At 56.1% G+C, this 20,158-nt stretch overlaps 1 protein-coding gene across 2 annotated transcripts in view; it reads right to left on the bottom strand.

Moving 5' to 3' along the window:
• Window positions 1–19,906, bottom strand: part of LOC308348958 (tyrosine-protein phosphatase non-receptor type substrate 1-like) — a 37,923-nt gene extending 18,017 nt beyond the window's left edge. For both annotated transcript variants that reach the window (XM_080813468.1, XM_080813469.1), the window contains exons 1-3: window positions 19,832–19,906; window positions 19,204–19,291; window positions 2,004–2,360 (exon numbers count right to left, since the gene is read on the bottom strand). In XM_080813468.1, coding sequence (XP_080669594.1) covers window positions 2,004–2,360; window positions 19,204–19,282 — 436 coding nt within the window. In that variant the 5' untranslated portion in view covers window positions 19,283–19,291; window positions 19,832–19,906. The remainder of the gene's footprint in view (window positions 1–2,003; window positions 2,361–19,203; window positions 19,292–19,831) is intronic.
• Between the last annotated feature and the right edge of the window lie 252 nt (window positions 19,907–20,158).

The following is a 20,158-nucleotide window of genomic DNA, read 5'->3' as shown; positions in this document are numbered from 1 at the left end:
TCAGTTACCACTCATGGGCAGCATCTTGGGCACCTGACACCAGGCTGATTCCGTGTCGCCACGCGGCTCCTTCACCCCTCAGCCAGCCCTTTCAGGGGGGCCCCAGGATGGTCCCATTTAGGGGGACAAGGCTCAGGGAGGAACACGGCTGGCCCAGGACACGCCGTAAATAAAGAGCAGAGCTCATCTCACCTCCCCGCACCCACACACACATCTTGATTCAGTTTAGCTTCTCTGTTCTTTCTTCCTGCATCTCAGTGTCTGTTCTGGTACAAAGCAGGTCAAAACACCACGTCGGTGACAGGCGAGGATGTACATAAAATGCAGAACGTGGCATACTGTAGGTGCTTAATAAACAAGACCGATGATTATTATCCTAAGATCTGGTCCTGACCACTTCTGAAACTACCTATTTGTCCTTTAGGCAGTAAGAAGACAAAACGAAAGCTTGCCAGGAACACCGGAAGTCCCCAGATCTGCTCCCCGCCGCTGCCACGCAGAACCCCAAATGAGAAAAGCGACAGAAACCAGCAAATTATGATTCTCTCCCTCTTCTTTTAATCATCCCCTCAGGAAGCAAGTTTGGCGAAATGGCTTTCAAAACGCAAACGGGATCATAGGCGTGTTCCCGCAGATCAGCTATTTACAGAAAGCCGGGAGCGTGTCTGAAAGAGGCAGGACAGATTTTGGCCGGGACGTTTCAGGTGTGTTGAAGCAGGGAGGGCTCTGGGGCTGAGCAGCGAGTGTGTGCAAGGAGCCCAGCCCCTGCTCAGGGGCACACGTGCTGGAGGATGGGAAGGTCCCCTGGTCGTGAAACTGGGATCTGAGCAGGGTGCCGCTGTTCCCTCCTTGGGCCGGACGGCAGGAAGCCGCCTGTGTGTGCTCCTCGGGAGGATGTCCTGGCCACTCCGCTCACAGTGGTCACGGGCACAGGCTCTTGTGAAACACTCATCCACTGAAAAGCTCCTCTCCCGGCCCCAAGGAGCAAGGGGGAGAAAAATTCAGTGTTTCCTCTGTGACCTCGGGGAACCCCCAGCTTAGGGCTCTTCAGCCCCAACCACACATCACCGTCCCCTGCAGTAGATAAAAAATTCACCTGTCCAGGATCATGTCTGATGAAGTCAGTCAGAATATCTAAGGGGGAGCCGGAGGCTGGGGATCTTTGTTTCCCAGGTGATTCTAATGAGCAGCCCAGGTTGCAAGGCACCCATCACCCCTCAAATCCCAGTTACATTTGAGGTCTGGGAGGGAAAGTGACCCGGCCGAGGTCCCATGGCTAGGGCCTATCCTGGCTATGCCCCTGGGACACTGATCCTGTGCCGGGCCCTGCTCTGGGCGCTTTAAGGCCTCCTTCAGTCCCCACAGTGGCTCTGTGGGGTCACGCTGTCACAGACAGAAAGGAACACTGGGCCCAATGTGCGGACGACTCATCAGAGGTCACAGAGCAGGGAAGGCAGAGCTGGGTGGGAGACATACCCCACCTCCCTGCGCTGGGTGCATTCGTCCACAGGAAGGGAAGGGAATGTGAGCTTCATGAGAAAGGAGCCCTTCCTTGTTTTGTTCCCTGCTTCCCCGGCACACAGACCAGAGCCTGCACACAGCAGGTGCTCAATAAGTGTTGAATAGAGAAGAGTTGAATAGAGAAGAGTCAGCCACAGGGAGGGGACACTCTCTGGAGGCAGGAGTAAGACTGGGTCATGGGACTGGGCAAGTCACTCAGACTATAGTTCCCTCATCCCTGGACCAGAGAGCTGGTCAGGATTGGAAAAGTCGACAGCTGTGGACCCACAGACTGGGGTTCTTGACTTTCCCACCATTTATCAGGGGACTTAAGCAAGCATCACGACCTCCCCAGGCCTCTACTTCCCTGACTGGTGGAAGGGGCTGAAGTCGGGGACACCCACCACGAGGCCTGATTCTTAGCTGTTGGTCAGACAATGCAGGGCATTCTTATTGACTTGTTGTCACAACCAGGGGACAAAGGAGGCCCAGGCCATACTCACCGCTCACAGTGACCTGGGTGCCTGGTCCAGACTTAAACTCCACATCATCAGGGGTCCCTTTCTGGAACTTCACACAGTAGTAGGTTCCAGTGTCTGCTGGGGTGATGTTACTGATGCGGATGGAAAAGTCCGTGTTGTTTCTCCTTGTGGCGTCAGAAACATTTGTTACTCGGGGGAAGTGGCCTCCTTTGAAACTGAAGATTAACTCCCGGCCTGGCCCTGTCCCCCGGAACCACTGAACCGGCCCTATGGGGCTCAGGGAGGTCACGGTGCAGCGCAGAGTGGCTGTCTGTCCGGCTGCGACTGACACTGACTTGTCAGGCTGGATCACCTGCAGCCCCGCCTCACCGGCCACACCTGGAGGGAAAACAGAGCAGTCGTCTACTCATCCTGCCGTGATCCTGTGCATCTCCTCACGTGTTTACGCACAACAGCTCCCTGACCAAGTGCGCACCGGGAGCGGCCCTCCCCCGAGCCTGTAATGGGAGACCCCAGAGGTCCTGAGCCCTCTGTGGAAGAGTCAGGTCTGAGCTGGGCTCTGAACTTCCCAGGATGTGAGGGGCACAGCATTCCTGACAGAGGGCACAGAGGGACAGGGGCTCAGAGGTGGGGGGCAGCAGAGTGTGCGTGGGGCTCCACGCGGAGCTTAGGTTCTTTGGGGCCTGGCCCAGGAAGGAGGCCCCCTAGCAGGGAAGCCACCAGCAGCTGGGGCTCGTCCAGGCTGTGTAGTCGTGGAGCGGGAGGACTTGGATTTGAGTCCTGACTCAGACCTTACTGCTCTGTGACGACGGCCCTCAGTTGGACCAAGAACATCCAACAGGACGTGGATGAGGATGTGGATGGGAGTGCTGCCCTGAGTCTGAGCAGGTCCCTTCATGGCTCTCGAGCCTCAGTTTCCTCATTTGTCAATCAGTTTCTGTGACCCCATCTTTAATGGGTCTCTGGCAGGACCAGCCAACAACCCTGGCCAGGGACAGGTCTTCAGAACCATCTGAGGCAGCCTGAAACATGGCTCATCTTTTATTCACACATGACCCGCGCTTGTCCTCTGGTTCTGAGACTCAGTTTCCTTAGCTACAAGATGGGCAGAGCATCCCCTAGCCCTCTGCTTTGTTCAGAGAAGAAAATGCAATGACACGTAGAAGTTACTTAGCACCAGGCAGGGCACAGGGAAGCTACTGTCATCACACAACAAATAAACAAGAGGGGGGTCTGTGGTGTGAACTTCCAGCCCGCCCTTGCTAATGCGCCTGTGGGCCAGGCTGTCCTGAGTGCTGGGGACACACAGGGGCTGGACCCAAGGCAGGCCTCAAGGAATCCCGGCTGGATCCCTGGAAGGCTTCCTAAGGGTGGTGGAGGGGAGGGGCCTGAGCCCCAAAATGGAGAGCCATCGGGCCCGTGAGGCAGGGAATCCGGACAGAGGACATGGTGGTGACGATGGGGTTGGGGGGGGCACAGCCAGGAAGGCAAGTGGGCCGTGGGAAGCTGCCGAGAGAAGCCGGCAAGATACTCAGGTCCAAATGCTCCCAGGGCCGGATTCTGAGCCAGGTTTGGCGGTTGGGGGAGAGGCAGACGGGCAGGGACAGTGAGTGCGGGTGTCAGAGTGGGAGAAGAGAGAATAAAAGACAGACATGAGGTTGTGGCAGCTGATGTAGGTGCTGACAGGGGGATCTGTCTCCTCCTGGTCACTCATTGACCTGCAGTATGACCCTGTCCTATCCTGACACCTTGCCCTAGGCCAACTTTGCCCTGTACAGCTGATGCCCTCTGGCTCTGGCCGGGCAGGAGTGAGAGCTGGGAATCTGTCACCCCCACCCATGGCCTGGCACCACCGGAAGCCCACAGACTCCAGTCTGCCCTCCCTGCCGGCAAGCCCAGGGCCTCAGAACAGGCCTCTCCACCCCTGTGCCCATCATCCCACGCCTGTCTTCTGGGCTGGGGGTCTCCTGGTTCTCCCAGCAAGGGCCCGAGACACAGAGCTGCAGCCAGACTGCAGCCCGACGCTCCCCATGCAGGGAGGAAACCAGCACCCACAGAGGGCAGGGGCTCAGGCTGGAGCTGCTGGCCAGGTGTGTGACCGGCACACGGAGGAGGCCCCCAGAGGCAGAGCCAGCCCCCTGAGACAGCACAGGCACCTGCCAATAGCAAGCAGCCAAGAAAAACCCCAACGGGTGTGCATTCCAGCTCGGGCCACTGGAGGAACTGGAAATGCTGCTTGGGGAGAGCACAGATGCCAGTTCCCCTCTTAGCCAGCCCAGCACCCACCCTCCCTGGGCCTCCATCCCATCATCCACAAAGTGGGGGTACCGGCGTCCATCCCCCAGGACCATCCTGAGCACTAGGGCACAGCGGGACATAAGCGCTTGCCTTGTAAGGGCTGGGTAGATTTCAGTGTCTGTTCCCGTTATTATCACAGATATAACATTTATATCCTTGATTGTCATGTTTCCCCCCAACCAGGATGCAGCATCCACAAGGAACGGTTTCCAACCCCCTGCCTGGAAGAGTGTCTGGCAGCTCTGGGCCCTCGGTAAGTATACGCTCAATGAACGCAGGCACTCATGAATGAAGGCGGGGTTTCACTTGCTCTGGGGCCAAGCCCCTCTCTCAGCTTCTGCTTGGCTGAGGCTGAATGGAGCTGCCCCAGGCATATCGGGGAGACAGTGCGAGCTGCACCCCCCCTCCATCACGCCCGGCCCCAGGGCATGTAGAATAGATGCCAGTTATTATTATCCTTATCAATAACGCGGCCCAGGGCCGTGAGTCAGCAGCTGGTGAGAGGCGCGGTGCGAGCAGGAGACGGCTGCAGAACCAGGCGCGCAACGTGTTGGAGCAAGGCTATTCTTGGGGTGCAGCCGGAGGCCTGTAATCACACCCCGGGCAGGCGACAATAAAATCTGGAGTTGGGGAGGGCTGGTCCCCCCCCTTTTTTTTAGCTTCTCTGAGCTCTCTCCACCAACTGCAGCCAGATTTAGGCGGCTTAATTAATTAGCTAGTGTTTATAAAGCGTTTGAAGAATTTTAAAAGTGCGACGTAAGTGCCAAATATTATTTTAATCTGTGTATATGTGTGTTTTTTCCAACAGAGAGGTTTTTTTTTTTTTTTTTTTCCCCCTTGCTTGCTTTGCTTTGCTTTTTCTCTGCAGGTTCTGTTCTGGAAACCGGGCTTGTTAAAAATCACTCCTGCGGTTCTGGGCCTGGGGTCATCATGCTGGCATTGCGGGCAAAACCATTTCCTGCTCTCTCTCTGCACTCCCTGGCAAGGGAGAGCCACGGTCCAGGGGCCTGAACCGTCTCCAGGAGAGGAGGGCGGCTGGGCAGGCATTCTCGCATGCTGCCGGTGGGAGGGGAAATTGGAACATCCTCCCGGGAAGGCAGTTTGGCACGATGTTCCAAAGGTGTGAAAGCTGTTCGCCAGCCTTTGCGGGGCTGTTCCGCGAGGACATAACCCCAAGCAGGGTGTGGGGTTCCCACACGACGATCTTGAAACAGTCGGGGGAGGAAAAAACCCAGGCTGCCCATGAGAGAAGGGATGGCGGAGTGAATTAGGGCCTATCCCCTAGGGGGACTTATAGGGAGGCCTAAAAAAGCCAGCAACATGAGAACTGGTAATCTGGACATTTTTTGCAGGGCGTAATTATAAATGATATTGTGATTATGCAAATGAAACCTGTTCGTGGCAAAGCATGGCGAGAAAACGAAAAAGTATAAAAACACAATAATGATCTCAGAGAATACCAGCAAAGGTAACTGCAATCCACATTTTGATGTCGTTAGCATATGAGAAAAAACAATGTAAAATCATACTCCGATAACTAAGAATCTGAGCAAACATTTTGCTTCACTCACTCGGGTGCTCTTATAAAAATAACCTGGGAATGTCCTAATGTCTAAGAGAAGGAGCCTGACTGATCCTGTGATGGTGAACCCACAGGAGGACTGAGTCTACAGCCATTGAAAAGGACGGTGTCGAATGACAATTATCAACACGAAAATATATCATGAGATCAGAGTCCTTACTGAGTGACACATTCAGTGTGATCTCAGACTGCTAAGTTAAAAAAAAACAACAAAAAACCAAGGTGCATATTAAAGATTAGCCATGGTTAATTCTGTAGTAGATTTACAAGGGATTTTGCTTTTATGTTTTCTGTTTGCATGACTCGTGCAATAAAAAAATAAGAAAAACTGTGCTTTCGGTATGATTATGACTTTGTAAAATAAAATAAAACCGTATTTAAATAAACAACAGCCAGGTACTATAGATACAAGGCTATAAAACGCAACTCTCTCTGCATCATGAATCTAAACCTGAGAGGTTTTTCCTTCTATTTTGGATCTTTTTCAGAGTTCTTAAACTCGATGAGTATTAAATATTTACAGTACTCTATAAGAAAAATCTATACGTGTACTATGTATGTTGCACACCTGTTTACTGTCTAAATGAGCCTCCCCTCCAGGAACCTTGTGTGTTTTGTTCACTGCTGCTTTTCCCCGGCTCCTGACACAGCGCTCGGCCCAGACCAGACGCTCGAGAAACGTCTGCAGATGCTGACTGGTTGCTGGAACGTCTTGAGAAAAAGATCTAGCGTGACCAACACCATGATGCTAAGGTTCGCTGTGTCTGGGAAATGAGGCCAGGGGTCGGCCCGTTTTCTTTTTCGCTTTAGAGTAAACAATATATGGAAATCGTGTCTCTTCAGTGAACATTTACTTCTTTTGGAAAAGAATTAAAGTCATAAAATAAAACCTAGGAGTAAGTTTTCTAACAGGAGCGGTCAGGGCAGTGGGTGACGACAGCCCCCTGGACTTGCTGTGAGACAGGCGGGAGGCCACCCTCAGATTTCCACAAACTCAAGGAGCCCTGGGGTCTGGGAGGCCATGGCCAGAGCTCCAGCCATGCCCAGGGGGCTCAGGACCCTGCACTGGGCCCCCACAGCAGGGGAGCTCAGCGGCCCCTTCCATGACCACGACCATTCCTGGCTGTCCTGGGGCAGGGGGCACTACTGGTTTCTGACCCCCCCCACACACACACCTTGTCAGCGGCTGCCTTTGGTGTCTTCTGGGTTATGATTTAAGGGTTGTGTGTCCCAGCGTGCAGTGCAGGAGTGTGGCTGAGTGCACACATAGGAGTGAAGGGGCCGACACGGGAGAGGGCACCTAGGTGCATGAGTGTGCCAAGCCAAAGGGGTGTGTACACAAGTGAGCATGTGCAGATGACATGTGTGTGCTTGCGAGTGCAACAGCGTTGCTCACAAGTGTGCACGGATGGCCCAGCAAACACCGGCACAAGGGGGTGCGAACTACATGGGTGAGGGTATGTGAATCACGTGTGGCCCGGGTGTGTGTGAACACAGTGGTGGCACGAGAGGGTGTGTCTGTGCCCGAGGGTGTGAGCAGATGTCTGGGAGGGGTGTGGACACAGCCTGCTGGGGACCACGGTGGGGGGGGGGCGTGCACGGGTGTGTGCGTGTGTGCATGCATGTGTAAAGAGTGGGTGGGGGAGGGAACCTGAGTGCTATGGGGGACGGGCATGTGAATGTGAGTGTGTGCACTAGCAGAGTGCTGGGAGCAGGGGCGACAGTGTGTGTGCAGCACACTCGTGTGCCCACGTGCCCGAAGGTGTCTGGCATGCACAGGTTTCCATACTTGATGGTGGTGAGAGAAGGAGAGGGACAGGTATGTCCTCAGTGGCTGATGTGCGTTGATGGCTGATGGCCAGTTTGGGGCACCTGTTTACTCTGTGCTTAGGCAGTGAAGAGGCCTGCCCCAAACCTGGAACCCACGCCCCAGGGCAGGGAGCGGACAGCCCCTGCGGCTGATCCATGGAGGGGCCGCCTGGGTGGAGGGCTCGTGGATCCTGCGTTTCCCGAGAGGGGGGCTTAGGGCTCGACGCCAGTGTGCTGGGGCTCTGCGAGCCGCAGTGATGCACTTACTTTTCTCTGGAGGAGGCCTGGTCCACTCGTGCCCTCCCGAACCCCACGCCAGTGCCAACCCCAGTCCTCAAACTACAGGACACAAAGCTGAGTACACGGGTCCTGGGCCCTTGTGGGGCCTAGTCTCCAGCACAGGCACTGACCACATGGAGGGAGATAGGTTGGGGGTGGGGTCCCGGGAGAGTGGTGGGATGTGGGAAGACCTATTGGAGGTGGTGGCCAATGAGCCTGGTCATGAAGGCTGACAGAGGCCGGGGATCCGGGAAAGCATTCCAGGAGAGGGGAACCATAGGAGAAAAAGTGCAGAAGACAGGAAAGGGCTCTGTATAGTCCAGGCAGCAGGGCGGAGTCCTTGGGACATGCTCGTTGGCCGTGAGTGAGAGAGGATGGGGCTAGCCTGAGACTGGGTTTCAGGGGCGATCTGCACAGGAGGCCAGCCCTGGGAGCCGTCTCCTGGCACCGGCGGACAGACCCATCATGCTGCGGTACAAACTATCAGCTGCATCGGAGGCAGTGCAAATGGGGAGGCACATGGCCTTGTAAATAAAATAGGGGCACTCTCTCCTCCACCCCCACTCCAGGCAGCTCTGGGCACTGGGCACTGTGCCATGCCCTTGTAGGGAGCAGGCAGACCCCTGCAGCTCCCTCCACACAGCAGAGAAACTCCTGAGGGGCCAACAGTCCAGAGCACGGGCTCTGGGGCCAGACAACCCCTATGGCTCACCCCCAGAGGGGAGACGTGGCAAAGTCACTCTTCTCGGAGCCTCCGCTTTCTCGAAACTGTAAAAAAGGGGGTCCAACTCTCTCTCTCCCCAATGTCAGATGTGAGTGGTCAGAAGGACCACTGCCCTCCCCCTCCCTGCCCCGGCCCCCAGCCCAGCAATGAGTAGGTATTGCCAGGATCTGGCCAGATTCTGATCTCTTCTAGTCGCCTGACCACACCACCGTCCCTGACCTGCATCCTCACCTCGGCTTCCAAACTGGCCTTCTTGCCCCCACCTCTTTTCTCTACAATACATGCTCTCCTTGCAGCCAGAGGAGCCCCTAAAATCTAAGCCAGGTAATATCTTCCTTTGCGCCAAACCCTCCTGCATCCTTCACTGCACTCTAAGTGAGACCTAGAATCCTTCTGGTGGCCATCAGGGCACGACATCTTGCTCCCAATCATGCCAGAGTCTCTATTCACCGCAGGCCCTTTGCACTCACCTCTGCCTCTGCCTGGTACTCTCATCCCCTAGGTATCTACACTCTGGCTCCTTTACCTCCTTCAGGCCTACCTGAAAGGCCTTCCCTGGCCACTCTGTATAAAACACTCCCCCCTTCATGGCCCTTGCTCTGTTTTATTTTTCTCCATATCACCTACCACGTAACATGTCACATGGGTATTTGTCAGTTTCGTTAGTGCCATGGCCCTACCCTAGACTTACCTTTAGGCCCTTTGAGAGCAGACACTTAGTTTTGTACCCTGCTATATCCTGTTCAGGTTTAGATTCTAACTCTGCCACTTATGAGACTCTAGGAAATGTCTTAACCCCTCTGGACTTATGGTTTCCCATCTGTAGAATGGGGACGATGATAATAATAACACTACGGTTGTTCTAGGCTAACGCGTGTGAAGAACGCAGAGAGGAAGCACGTCACGCTGGGCAGCCATGGCCGTGCGGCAGACATTTAAGGATGGAGGGGATGATGGATGATCACGGCTTTAAGACTGAGGAGCTAAGCATTCTCTCTGACGCAGAACCGGCTCTGGCCGACGTACGCATGAGCCCACTCACTGCGGCCCCTGTGAGCAGGCTGAGCCCACTGCTGGCCAGAAGGCACAGAGATGGGGAGGCTCGAAGGCCCTAGTGAGTGTTGGCACGGTGCAGGAGGGACCTGGAAGGGATGAAACAATGCCTGCAAAGCACTGGGAAAGGAACACGTGTGCTATAAACACGCTTTGGGTCTAGCAGGCCTCGGCGGCCCCGCTGAGGCAGGGAGAGCACACGGGAACACTACTCCATCATCCACCGTACTTGGTGCCTCGACAACCTAAGGACCTGCTTCTCACCTTCCCATTTTACAGACGGAGAAACTGAGGCCCAAAGGTGGGACTTGGACAGGCTGAGGACCCACGTGAGTCCTTCTGACCGCAGGCCCCACTGTTCCTCTAGGGACAGGCCCGGGCTCTCCCATGGGTCCCACATGTGCATGAGGTCACATAACGGGGAGCCCTCACTTCACTGTCATGATGACAGCCCGGCGAGGGGACTGCTATTGTCGCTGTCCCCTTCCTCCAGGTGAGGAAGCTGTAACCCTGAGAGGCAGAGCAGGGCCAGAAGCAGGGCTCAAACAGACAGCTGCTCCCGGGGCTGGAGAGTCATCGCTTCCCCCTGCCACGATGGGGTCCCCTCCAGCTCAGGCTGCTGGATTCTCAGGCTGCCAAGGACGCGCACACATTTTCCCAGCCGAGATAAAGGCCCCCTTAAAAGCGACACGCATTTATTAAACGGCATTTGCCAAGGTTTCAGCACACCCTGCTGCCGACAGCAGACAGTCTCTGGATGAGATTTTTTCCCCAAGCTGACACTATTCACTGATGCCTTTTATAGCGCTCCTTGTAGCTCACAAAGCACTTTCCACAGCTCTTCATTCCCTTAACCCTCAACAGTCCCCGTGCGAGAGGAAACAGGGGCAGAAGTTCCATTTTGCAGATGGACAAAGTGAGGCTCAGAACAGGGAAAGGCCCTTGCTCCAGAGCCCCTGCTTACAGAGTAAGAGGCGCATGTTGGATTCGAACTCAGGAACGGGTCCCAGAGCGGACGGCCACCCCACCGCCTCCTCTGCTGGAGAGGGGGCCTGGGGTGTCAGCAAGACAAAGGGTGAGAAGGGCTCCGGGCTGGAGCATCGGAGCAGGCAGGGGCCCGCAGGAGGGCCACCAAGGTGAGCCTCTGCTTCACAGAAGGAGAAACTGAGGCTGAAAGGGGCAGCGTGTGGGTTTCCGGTCTCGCTGCCACTGAATAGATAGAATGGGGGGTCCCACCTGCTCTTCCCAGCCCCAAACCAGGACACAATGACTTGACAACAATAACAGTAACAGTAACCACGGCTGGACAGCATCACACACCGCTATTGCCAGCAGGATGACGGGCCTCACCGAACTGCCACAGGGACCCAGCAAGACAGGGCTGGTACCACTCCCGTTTTACAGAGGAAAAGGCTGAAGCTCAGGGTCACCGGGCCGCCGAGCAGTCAGACTTCACCTGCACCCTCACCCGCCGTGCCGGGCGGCCTCACGCAATGAACGACTCTATGGGAGGGGCTGACATCGGGCTGGGCTCTCCAAAGCCACCGCGACCAAGAGACTGGAGCACTAACAGCATTCACATTTCATGGTTTGCCAGCTCATTCATCACAGTGTCTACACTGGGGCAAGCTGTTTCGGACAGCCCGAATTTTAAGTACCAGTTCTCAGGTGCCTTGGCTATGTCCCTCCACCCAGGCTGGCCCTGACATTCGTGTGCTTCTTGATGTTTTCGGGATCACTATGACAGCAAGAGGGGCGGGAATCCATGCCATGGCCACGGCCCCAGCCACAGAAGTGGGACTGTGTAGTAGCGAGGGCAGAACTATGCTTTCGGACCAGGGTTCCTGCCTATGTGACCTCAAGGCTCTGAGCCCTCTCCTGAAAATGAGGATCTTAGCCCCACCTGTTCCTTCTTTCAGCCACATGTATTAGCTGGCCCCTGTGCCCTGCTGCTGCTGCTGGCCCCTGTGCTCAGGCCCCAGGAGGCCCAGCAGTGACTAAGACAGACACAGTTCCTACTCTCATGTAGCTTACATCCTAGCAGGGGACACAAGGCAGAAAGAATGACACAAATATAGAAATGGCTTGGAGTGCTCAGAAACAAATTTGTTGTCATGCTAGAGAATAACAAGGGGGACCCACTTGCAGAATGAGGTGGCTGGGAAAGGCCCCTCCGATGAGGTGAGATTACTGCTGAAACCCGAAGGAAGCAAGAGCCAGGAAGTTGTTCCAGTAGGAGAGAAGAGCATGTACAAAGGCCCTGAGGCAAGAAAGAGGCTAGTGCCTAAGAGGGCCAGAAGGAGGGCTGCTGTGGCGGAAACCCACAGAGGAAGAAGGGGGTGGATTGAGATGAGGCCAGACAGACGTGGTCTGGAAAATGCCATGTCCCATGGATCATGGTAAGAAGTTTGATTTTATTCTAAGGGCAGTGGGAACCACTGAGAAGTTTGGAGCTGGAGCAAAGAGGATTTAATTCAGTGAGTTGCTCTGGGTGATGACATGGGAGGGGGCAATCGTGGAAGCAGGAAAGCAGTGACGAGGATGCTGCAGCACTTAGGGCCGGGGCTCAAACCCTAGCTCTGCACTTACAAGCTGTGTGACCTTGGGCAAGTCCCTGAACCTTGCTGAATCTCAATTTCTTCATCTGTCCAATAGGTACAATAGTTCCCATTTCATAGAACTGTGGTGAGAATTTAATGAGGCGAGGCACAGAGTAATGATTCTATCACAAGGCCTGACACGTTCAGTGTCAAGGTGCTCAGTGAGCCAGATCCTATTTTGTCTGGCCCTGACCTCTCTCAATTGCCACATTGCCTATCTCCCTTCACTCCAGGCTCTCTGGCCTCCTTGCTATCCCTGGACTAAAGAAAACTCTTTCCAGCCCCAGGGCCTCTGCACTTGCTATTCCTTCTAATGGCTCGCTCTCCTGATATTGCCATGGCTGCTCCTTCAGTGTTATTCAGGCCTCCACTCTTCAGAGAGGCCCTCCTTCTGTCCCCACTCAACCTTCTATGCCTCGTCTTGCTTTCCTTTTCTTTATAGCACCTGTCTCCACCTGATGCAGTATTTACTTGGGTCTGTTTTTCTTCCTCACTAGAACATCAGCTCTCTGAGAACAGGTGTTTTTACCTACCCGTGGTTGTAACCCCAGCAACTAGAGCCGCCCAGGTACATAGTAGCTGTTCAAAAGTACTTGTTGGACCAATATTTATAACTAAAATGATTATAACAAGAATAGCAAAGTGGCTGGGAGTAAACCGAGGCTAGGATCTGGCTTTAACTCTCACTGGCTACATGGCCATGGGAGGAGCCCAACTTGGCTTTCAGGAGCCTCGGTTTCCTTTTCTGTGAACTGTGGGTGAAGGACTCCATGCTTGTGGGCACACTGGGAGCACTAGACCACGGAGCACATCAAGGGATGCGTGTCAGAGTAGTAATGGCTGAAGTGACACCTGATGTCTAGCATTTGTTTTCCAAAGCTCCCCTGACCACTCCGCTCCCAGTAAAGTCGGGGGGGGGAGGCAGGCAAAAAAGAATGACAGATCAGTGTGGAAGCCAGGGGTCGTCCCACTATTCCTGCTCATTTTTGTGCATGTTTAAAATTTTCCAAAATAAAAAGGTAGGGAAGGAGAGCACGGATTTGAGGCCCAGCTCATCCCTAGCACAAAGGACACTCTGTCCTTCCAATGAGGCTTGCATTTCTGGGGGACACGGTTGGCAATGGAGCGGGGCCTAGGGGCCCACCCCTCTGGCTGGCTCTCCAGGCGCAGAGGCTCCCGGCTTGCTTGCTCCTGGCTCTCCCTCTCCCCCACTGATCCCTTAGGCTCCTGGAGCCAATCTGCGGCCATCTCACCCCCTGTGCCCCCAAGTGGCTGTGCCAGGAAATCTCACAGACACAAAGAGCCGATCTGTGTCGTGGTCTGACTTCCACCTCGTCTGTTTTGCATCTCTCTGGACGGAGGGCCTGGCCAGACTCCTGAAGGGGAAAATCCATCTTGCGGGGGGCTCCGTCAGGAGACCTGCCCCAGCAACGCTCAAGGGAACAGGAAAGCAGTTTCAGCTGTGAAAATAGATGCTTCCTTCACCAGTATGGGACGGAAACCCATCCTGGGAACACGGGCCACCTCCGCCTCCTGGATAGGATACGCTGATTGACAGAAATACGAGAGGAGCACCAAGAAAGCAGGATGCCAGCCCCCGGGGCCTCGGTTTCTCCACCTGTCAAACAAGGCTGAACGAGGTCTACCTAACAGCCTGTGCTCTGCAGTCAGGCTGATCTGGGTTGTCATCCGGACTCGGTCCGGATGTGGCCTTGGTAAGTTGCTCCACTTCTCTGACCCAGTCTCGTCATTAGTCCAGTGGATCTGATAATTGTGCACACCACCCAGGCTGAGTACCACCGGGATCATACAGGCCAGGCAGCATACAGTGCTCAGCCCCATAAGTGGCTGGAAACAGTGGTTCCTGTTATTATTACTTTAGTATTTTTCCATGGAATTCGGGATCTTGTCAGATTTCTGGCTTTAACAATGGAAACTTCCAGCACAGCCCAGTTTTAAAAAGGCTTGGCCTGGAAGAAAGGGCGCTTGGCATCCCATCCATGCCTTGCTGTGGATCTGAGGTGTTAGCCCACGAGTGCTGGGCTCTCTTGCCCAGTGGGGCATGGTGAGGTGCTCAGCGAGACCACCAGGGGCTCTCCCAGGCTCCCCCTCTGGCTTTCTGGGTCTGGGAGCGCACAATTCCAAACCCGTGGATCCGGACAGAGACACCTAGAGGCAGCCTGCGCCCACAGCCTCAGTCCCAGAAACAGACAATTAAATCCCACTAGTGTGGGGATCGGCTCCAGTCATCTAGCCTCCAAGGGCCCCCAAAGCTACAGGGAAAAACCCCAAGCGGAACACCACGCCCTCCCATGACAACGTTTGCGATTTTGTGCCCAGTGCCTGCAAGAAGCTGTGCTGGGTACTTCACAAAAGTCAGCCCCACTTTGGTAGAGGAGGAAATCCCGGGAGAATAAAGCGGTGGTGGCCACGAGGCTGGCTGGCTGACGTGTGCCGAGCGCTTGCTCCCTGCCAGGCACAGTGGCAAGCATACACGTGTGTGCGTCAGTGCACTTGATTCTTGAAACAGAGTTGCTGAGGTCATCTCTGTCTTCCTGAGGAGGGAACTGAGACACACACCAAGCGCTGGAGGTGGCCCCACAGGCAGTGGAGCTGGGATTCACCCTCCGGGGCTCTCGCTTCTGGATCCAGAACCACCACGCCCACCAGGTGCTAACCACGTATGCATATGGCCAGGAAACAAGGAGAAAGCAACAAGTAGCCTCCATCAGGGGGAGACCATCCTGGGGGTGGGGACGGTTCAGAGAAGGAGGAGCTCCCTTGGCTCCAACTGAAAGAGGAACCGGTTTGGGCCTATGAAGATAAGGAGGTACAGGGAAGGGGAGCTCTGCCAGTGGGAACAGCATCCACGAAGGCCCAGAGATGAGAGAGTTGAGCTGAGGGCACGGATGGGTACACAAGCGTTTACCAAACTGGGTCAGGCCGCATGTTCGCAAGCCTTGCACAAGCCAAACGCCTCGTGTTCATATGTTTAGGGAACGCTGCAGTAAACAGGGTCCAGTGTGGGATTCTACCACTCTGGGGCTTCTCGGGTCTTAGGGGCTCCCCCCCTTGGCGGGCTGGGCAAACTGCGGTCTACGGGGGCCAGCCCGCCTTGTCAGGTCAGCTTTTGGGGAAACATGTGCCTGAGAGTAAGGCCTGTCAGGGAGGGAGCCCACACAGGCTGCTGCACTTTTCTTTTCTTTTTAAGTGTTTTTGGAGAAAACTTGGACCCACTCAACAGTTTGGAGCCGGGGAGTGACATGATCTGCGTTGTGTTGACAGGCCAGAAATCTGAGCACATTTAAAAAGAGGGGTTGGGGGAGAACCTTCCATCAGTCCAAGACTCTACAAATAAGAAAATAACCTGTCGCACGGAGCCATTGGAAGCAGCGAGCGAGTGTGTGTGGGCTCCGTACAACAGTTTTAGACTCCCTTCCTCTCACACACCCCCTCTCCATCTGTCGCAAAGGGCACCGGGAAGATGCAAGGAGGAATATTCCAGCTCTGGGGGCCTCCAGAGCTCGGCAGCCCAGATGGGGGGCTCTGGTGGAAATCACATGGCTCCCATGAGCTGCCACTGGCGAGGGGCTCTTGATGTTTCCGTCTTCAGTGTGCCTTCCGGGAAGCGAATGTAACTTAGGGAAGGGCTCCTGCCCCAGGAGGAACTCTTGACAAACCTCCATCTGAGCCCGGAGGGGGCTCCTCTCTCTCCTTCCAGGCTGGACTAAGTCCCTAACGTTCTTCCCTCAGAGTTTGGATTCAAAATCTCGCCCCCCCCCCCACCCCGGTCACTTACTCCTGAGACAAGTTACTTCTCCAAGTTGGGACTCGATTTTCCTCATCTGCAAAATGGGAATAAAAGCCACCTCACGCTTTGTTTTCCTGACTAATGAGATGACATAGGCAGGCCCTCGGCGCATAGTCTCGGGTGCTGTTGCTGTTACCATTCAAAGACATGGATTCTCCTTCCTCTCCACATGTGGTTCCCATCAGGACCTCAAACATGCCAAAATGACTACAAATACAGATTGAATCACACCATACCACAGGTCTCCAAGGAATTGGTAAAGGAATACTCCATGGCCAGAAAGGACCCAGAGAACACCATGGGTTTAAAAGAAATTTACAACAGCCCGAGTCCATTGGGGTCAAAGAGCCCCCCACCCCCTTTGTCTTCTTGAGAAAGAGGAAGTGAGACTAATTTCACTATTTAGGAAAGTACACAGGAGCCACCAGCGTGTCCCCCTCTACCAAAGGGTCAGAAGGTCGCTGGAGAGCTCAACTGGCCCCCAACACCTGAACCCCATCTTGGCCTGGACTCTTCCAGGACAGAGGGAGGAGCCAGGGGGAGTCACCGAGGTCTACCCAGTAGGGGGCCCAGAGGCCCGTGACCTCAGTGGGACCAAGCAAAGAGCCTGCCGAAAGGATGCCAGGTGCTGTGGGCCTGCCCAGGTGTCCCCAAGACCCTTGCCCTACTCCCAGCCTCCGAATGGCCCTCAGCGAGGTTGTTTTAGGAAACAGGCCTCACGTCAGCTCCAAGAACACAGGTTGGTGACTTCACTGGCATCTTTTTAGAATTTCCCTTTGGCAGCATTTGTGCTAAAAGCAATCTTTAGAAACTTCTTCTCCTGCCTTCCCCAACCCAGATAATTCACATGACCGGCCCCCTGCAAGCAGTGATCATGTGGGGCCCCAGCAATCATGTGACACACGCCCCCCCCAGGCTGACAGTTCTTCCTGAGACATTAGTAGTCATTCAATCTCACGCCGCCTTCCTAAGCCTGACATTTGAGTTTCTCACTCGAACAAATCTATTTTCTTGGAAAATTGGACAACTGCCTCCTTCTACCTTCCTGCCCTTCTGTCCTGCCTCTCTTCTGCTTTGTCATAAACTCCACGCTGGGAGCAGTCGAGGGAGGGGGGCTGCCGCAGCCCCATCCTGCAGCCAGATCAGGTGAAGCCCATGCCGGGGCCCAGAGTGTGACCAGAAGCCTGGAGGACACAGAGGGAAGAAGGCTGGCAGGCTTCAGCTATGACGGCGACACCTCACCCCTGTCCCACCACCCTCGGTCAAGCAATGTGTTCTCACCTCCTCAGATTTATTTATTTCAAAGTTAATCTTGGCCCCTCTGCTGCTCCCACTTTTTCAGGCTATTGATGCTGAATGGATTGGAACGGAAGTTTTATGGCCTAATCTTTACCATTTTATAGATTGTTTTTATAGGCAAAAAGGGGAGATTTGCTCACAAGAAGGGTGTCGGTGTTCCCGGCCAGCGCCCCAGGAAAGGCAGGCTGCCCATCCGAACACTTGCTAATCAGCCTCACCAGGTCATTTGCCAGAAACTGAACCACGGGGTCCTGGCTGGAGAAGGGTCTGGAACAGACATTTAGAAATTAACTTGGGCCCCATTCCCTGTGTCAGGAAAATGAAGTACTTGTGAGAGACACTTGTGCACTTCCAGGCCAGATCCAGGAAGGACGTGGGGCAGGAACTAGGACTTCCGCAGGGTGTAAAGGGTGGCTCGGGGAGCAAGAAGCGGATCAGATTGGAGATGCCACTCGCCAGGCAGACTTGAAATGTATCAGTGTTTCCTTCTGCCCAGCCAGGACCCAAACATACTGGGAAGACCCGGGGTGGGGTGGGGGATGCCTACGTAGATCCCTGGGGTTCTGGGGAAACTGCAGGGCAGAGAGAAGCTGCTGTCCACCCCCACTTCTCCCTCCACCCACTCTTTGCTAGTTCTCCCTTCCTCACTGCTATCAGATGGTTACCAGTCTCTAGGCAAATGCAAAAGGCGGGGTGGGGGGGGCGGTAACTGAGCTCATCTTTACCTTCCTCCTCGAGAAGGATGGTGTAGACCCCTCTGCCTACAACAAGATTCCCCATTCTTCTCTCCCACCCCAACTCCTTTAAAGCCATTACACCGCCTCCTGGGCCCTCCCAGGAGACCCATGGTTTTGCAAAACCCCTTTAAGAAACAGGACTCCTGAATGGTGACCTCACCCCTTGGCGAACATACATGGTAGCCTTCAGAGCCTGCCGCGGGCTGGAAACAGTCAGGTGTTTGATGTAGGCCAACAAAAAGACATGCTCAGAGCCACAGGTAACAGCCCCACAGAGCACCTGAACTGCAGGGAGCTGCGTGGAAGCCCGGGGAAGGCAGGCAGGAGGAAGTGGGGGAGCCGGGAGAACAGCAAGGAGCAGACCATCCAGCAAGAGGTTTTGGCAAACCCAGGGACAATCCACCGTGCTTTCGTGCTTTCGCATTAGGATCTGTTGATCACAGCAGCTCACCCCCGGAGTTACTGCGGCCTCCCTTCCTCTCTCTCTGCCATACATTAACCAACACTGTGTTGCTCCACGCACCAGAGGGAAAGCTCACTCTTCCCTAATGGCAACAGCCTGTTTCTCTTCCCTTCCAGGCAGCACCTGGGGGACCTCTGCCCCGACCCCCTCCTCTCAGACCCTGAAGTCAGACGTGCGGAAAGCTTAAGTCCAGGGAAAGAGCTTCTAGAGAAGCCAGGGGCACCTAGCTTGGAAAGCCGCTGACAGCCTGCCTCCCCCATCAGACTGGGCAGGGGCTGGGTGGACCAACTCATCTGGGTACGTCCCAGTGCCCAGCACAGGGCCCAGCACAGGGCCCAGCACAATGCCCACACAGGAGAGAGGGAGAGTGGGTCCTACCCATGGCTGTGTGACCTTGGGCAAGTGGCTGGCCGTCTCTGGGCCTCAGTTTCTGCATCTGTAACTCCAGTTACAGACATGTCTCCCCTTACTACTGCTGGACATTAGCCCAGTGGCTCCTACTGGCGCTCTGGCAGGCCTGGGCCCGCAGTTGGGGGACGGCAGCCGCGGGGGGCAGGGGTGCTTACCTGTCCAGGCGCAGGACGCGGCCAGCAGCAGGCAGAGCAGCGGCCCGAGGCGGCCGGGGGCCGGGCCGGCGGGCTCCATGGGCCGCGGCTGCGGAGCGAGGAGGGAGAGCGGCGGTGAGTGCGCGCTCGGGCGGGCGCAGGCTGGAGCGGGGAAATGACTAAGGCTCCCCCCTCCTCTCCCCCCCCACCTCCCCTCCCGGCCGGGCTTCCCCCCCGCCCCCCCCCGGAACAGGCGCCTGGAGCGGCTTAGGAGCCGCTGTCACCGCTGCGATTTTCGGAGAACACCCACCCCCCCAACCCCGAGAGATCTAGAGACGGAGAGGGGGAGAGACCCCAAGCGCGCGAGAAATAAAGCCAGGGAACGGCCAGGGAGAGGCGGCAGGAGAGAAAAACAGACCCGAGGGAGCCAGGCGGAGAGCCAGAGACACGGAGAGGCGAGAGAGGGGAAGAGGGGAGAGAGAGAAAGAGGGAGAGAGAGAGAGGGAGAGAGCGAGCGGGAGAGGAGTGAGCGAGGCGGCGCGCAGATCGCGGCCGCCAGCGCGGGAGAGAGGAGGACCGCGCGCGCAGGGGCGAGGGCAGCCCGCCGAGCCCCGCCGAGCCCCGCCGCGCCGCCCCCGCCGCTGCCCACCTGCCCCGCCCGGGCTCCTCGCGGCGCCGGCGGCTCGGCTCGGCTCGCTCCCGGCCCGCAGTCCCGGCCACTGCCCCCGCCCTCCCGGCAGCCCGGCCCCCTCCCGCCTGCCCTCCCCGCCTCCCTCCTTCCCGCCCGCCCGGGGAGGCTGCGGGGCTCGGGCCCGCCAGCCCAGTGTCGCCCGCCAGCCGCGCGCCCGGGGGGCGGGGGCTGGGGAGGAGGAAGGTGGGGGAGGCGGAGGGCTGCGTCGCCCCCTCGCCCGCGCGGCGGCCCCAGCTCCCCTCCGCCGGGCCCCGCGGCTGCAGCCCGGGGAGCGGCTCCGCGATC

This window comes from Martes martes, assembly GCF_963455335.1.
Source record: "Martes martes genome assembly, chromosome: 9".
Lineage (NCBI taxonomy): Eukaryota > Metazoa > Chordata > Mammalia > Carnivora > Mustelidae > Martes > Martes martes.
Note: the sequence above shows the minus strand (reverse complement) of the source record. Positions and strands in the feature narration are given on the sequence as shown.